Source organism: Arachis ipaensis, chromosome B10 (genome assembly GCF_000816755.2).
Source record: "Arachis ipaensis cultivar K30076 chromosome B10, Araip1.1, whole genome shotgun sequence".
Classification (NCBI taxonomy): domain Eukaryota; kingdom Viridiplantae; phylum Streptophyta; class Magnoliopsida; order Fabales; family Fabaceae; genus Arachis; species Arachis ipaensis.
Window position 1 is genome coordinate 1,305,244 of NC_029794.2, and position 2,988 is coordinate 1,308,231.

Below are 2,988 nucleotides of genomic sequence, written 5' to 3' on the forward strand. Positions count from 1 at the left end.
TATTTTATTTTTATCATTAAAAGTTAACAAATACACTAAATAAATGAAAAACAAATATTTTTTTACTGAGAAAATATTTTTTGATAGACTTTAACAATTTGATCAAGTTAATATTGTCTGTTTAATTTAAAGATAAAATTTTTGATGGTCACTTGACCACAGAAAAATAAAAAATCAAAACGGAATCACGAATATAATTGTAATAAGATATTATGAAAATGAAATAATTAAAAAATAAATTATTTAAANAGGGGTGGCCGGAACTGCTCCGCCGTACCACCACAAAACCACCGCCTATCCTGCTGGACGAGCTCATAGCGGAAATCCTGCTGAGGATTCCGGCAAGGTCTCTTGTTCGTTTAAGGAACAGCGTCTGCAGTTCATGGAGAACCCTAATTTCCAGTTCCCAATTTGCCAAGGACCACCTTCGACGTTCAATGGCGGTGGATCCAGCCTTGACCCACCCACGTATTGCCTATTATAGCTCCAGGTACTCATACCCCACAATCGGAGTTTTCTCCATCCAATCTGTGTTCGAGAACCGTCCCCATGAACCCACCAGAGTAGTTGCCTATGAGGGACGACGCCACCGTCTCATCATTGGCTCTTGTAATGGATTGCTGTGCTTGCACGATAACGAGCGTGCCATGCTGTGGAACCCCTGCACCGGATTCACATCTCAACCGCTTGAAATTGGTCGTATCTTCTACGTCTGTGGATTCGGTTATGATCATGTGAACGACAAGTATAAGCTTTTTCTCATTGAGGAAAAGAAATCAGGTGGATCTGTCACCAGAATTTTCACATTCGGCCCAAAATCTACCTGGAGAACAATTCAGGATTTCCCATATAGACTACGTGACCACAATAACAAGGCTATTCTGATTAATACGGCAGGGCATTTTGTAAGTGGCACTGGCACCCTTAATTGGCTTCTTTGCAGCTGTCTTACTAGTTTTGTCGAAGTTCTTTCCCTTGACTTGGTGAAAGAGACTTATAGTCAGATTTCCCTTCCCAGTAGGGATTCAGATGATGATCTCAGTGTGTTTCCCCAACTGGCTACCTTGAGGGGTTGTCTTGCTGTTTGTTATGAGACTAAGAAAACTCATTGGACTCTCTGGATGATGAAGGAGTATGGAGTTCCTCAATCTTGGACTAAATTGGCCATAATCCCCCGCCACCCACTACTCCTTGATCCTCCTTTAAATTGTGCATTAGAGCCTATGTACATGTTGAAAAATGATGTTCTACTGGTGAATTCTCCTAATGGCAAGTTTGTTTTATGTAACTTAAATGATGACAGCATAGATTTTCCTAATATTGACAGCTCCGGTGATGGCATGACCAAACTCCGTCCTTTGTCTCGGTGTTCAGGCCCAAGGATCTTTCACATCTATCATGAAAGCTTAGTTTCACCCTCGCACTTTGGTCTTCCAACTTGCTCATCTGAAATGTGGTTATTTAAGCCAAGCCTTTAATCTCTTAAGCCTATTCATTTGGTGAAGAATATCCTATATTGTCTCTTGAATCCATAACTTTATTATCATTAATGTGGTGCCTTGTTTTTTTCTATTTTTTTTATAGACTCTGTCTTCGATTTAATTAGAATATTAGAATATGTATTTATCATGAAATTCTATATAATAATTTATGTTTTAGACGAGTTTGATTTTACAAAACTGCGAGTGCAATTTCTGCTAAGGTTCAGGTGCAAGTGCTATGTAACACCTTATTCAACATGAATCATAAACAATAGGTTGTCTAAAAAATCCACAGAATCAATCAAATTCAGCATTAAAAAACATTAAAAACCAAATTTTGCAGTTAAAAAGAATGAAAGTAAAGATGGGATTTTATACTCACAAATTCCCCTTAATCTTGAACCATGTCTCAGCATTTGTGAGCAGCAGCAAGATCATCTTTACAAGCACAATCCAATTTAATTGGAACACCAGACTCAGAACTATCACTCTCCAAACCCATGTGACAAATTCTATAATTCCCCTCCCAGAATCATGAACAACAGCAGCAGCTTCAAGATCAGAGACACATAAGAAGCTGCAATCATCAAATGCTGAACCACCATCACCATGTGTTGAATAGAAATGAGAATGGCTTGAACCACCGTCTTCTGCATCAGAGAAATACATGCTACCGTCATCATCATCATCTATTTTTTGCAACAGCAAGAAAATTTCAACAACACTTTTAGAAATTGAAAAATCAGCAGCATCACAAAATCAATGAGCAGAAGCACAAAATTTCAGTAATTATTTGATTTCCATGTTTAGCAGCTGCAACCAAATTTCAACAGGTTGAATCGGTTTGACTGGTCAGTCCGGTTCAATTTTTAGAACATTAATAAAAATTGAAATAGCATTGCAGAGAGATGGTTACCATGTTGGTGGGCGTCTGTCGGGGCAAGCAGGGTCGCAAGCTCGGTGATGAGCAAGGGAGAGGCCGTCGGGGCAACATGGGGTGGCGAGCGTGCCTTCGATGAAGGGGCAGCGCGACGATGCTGCGGCAATGGGCGGCGGTGGGCTTCAACGGTGGATGGCAACATGAGGGAGGACGCGTCCACCGAGACGCGATTGAGGAGGGCGACGCCAGGGCCGGGGTGGCACGATGGAAGACAGCGACGCGAGGGAGAAGAGCCAACGTCAGCGTTGAGAGAAAAGAAGAATGACGTTGAGAGAGAATTAGAATTAAGGTAAATGTTGAGAAAACTAAAAATAAAATCTCACTATATTTTATTAATTAAAAATTTGATTTTTAAAATTGAAATTAACTTTTTTTTGTTTAACTTGTTTAGAAAAGTATTATTTTTTTTTTACTAAAGATAGGAGACTCGAACCCGCAACCTCTTAATTGAGTATGGGAAACTATGCCATTTGAACTATTACTTATTGGCTTTAGAAAAGTATTGTTCTCTCTTATTCATACGAGAGAAATTATCCTCATATTGAAATTTTTTTTATTTAAACGAGT

The 2,988-nt window shown here is 39.2% G+C and overlaps 1 protein-coding gene across 1 annotated transcript; it reads left to right on the forward strand.

Annotated features, from left to right (window-relative positions):
- Window positions 256–1,581, forward strand: LOC107622979 (F-box/kelch-repeat protein At3g23880-like). Its single transcript, XM_021114175.1, has one exon. It carries the CDS (start codon window positions 438–440, stop codon window positions 1,476–1,478), a length of 1,041 nt encoding a protein of 346 aa, XP_020969834.1. The 5' UTR covers window positions 256–437; the 3' UTR covers window positions 1,479–1,581.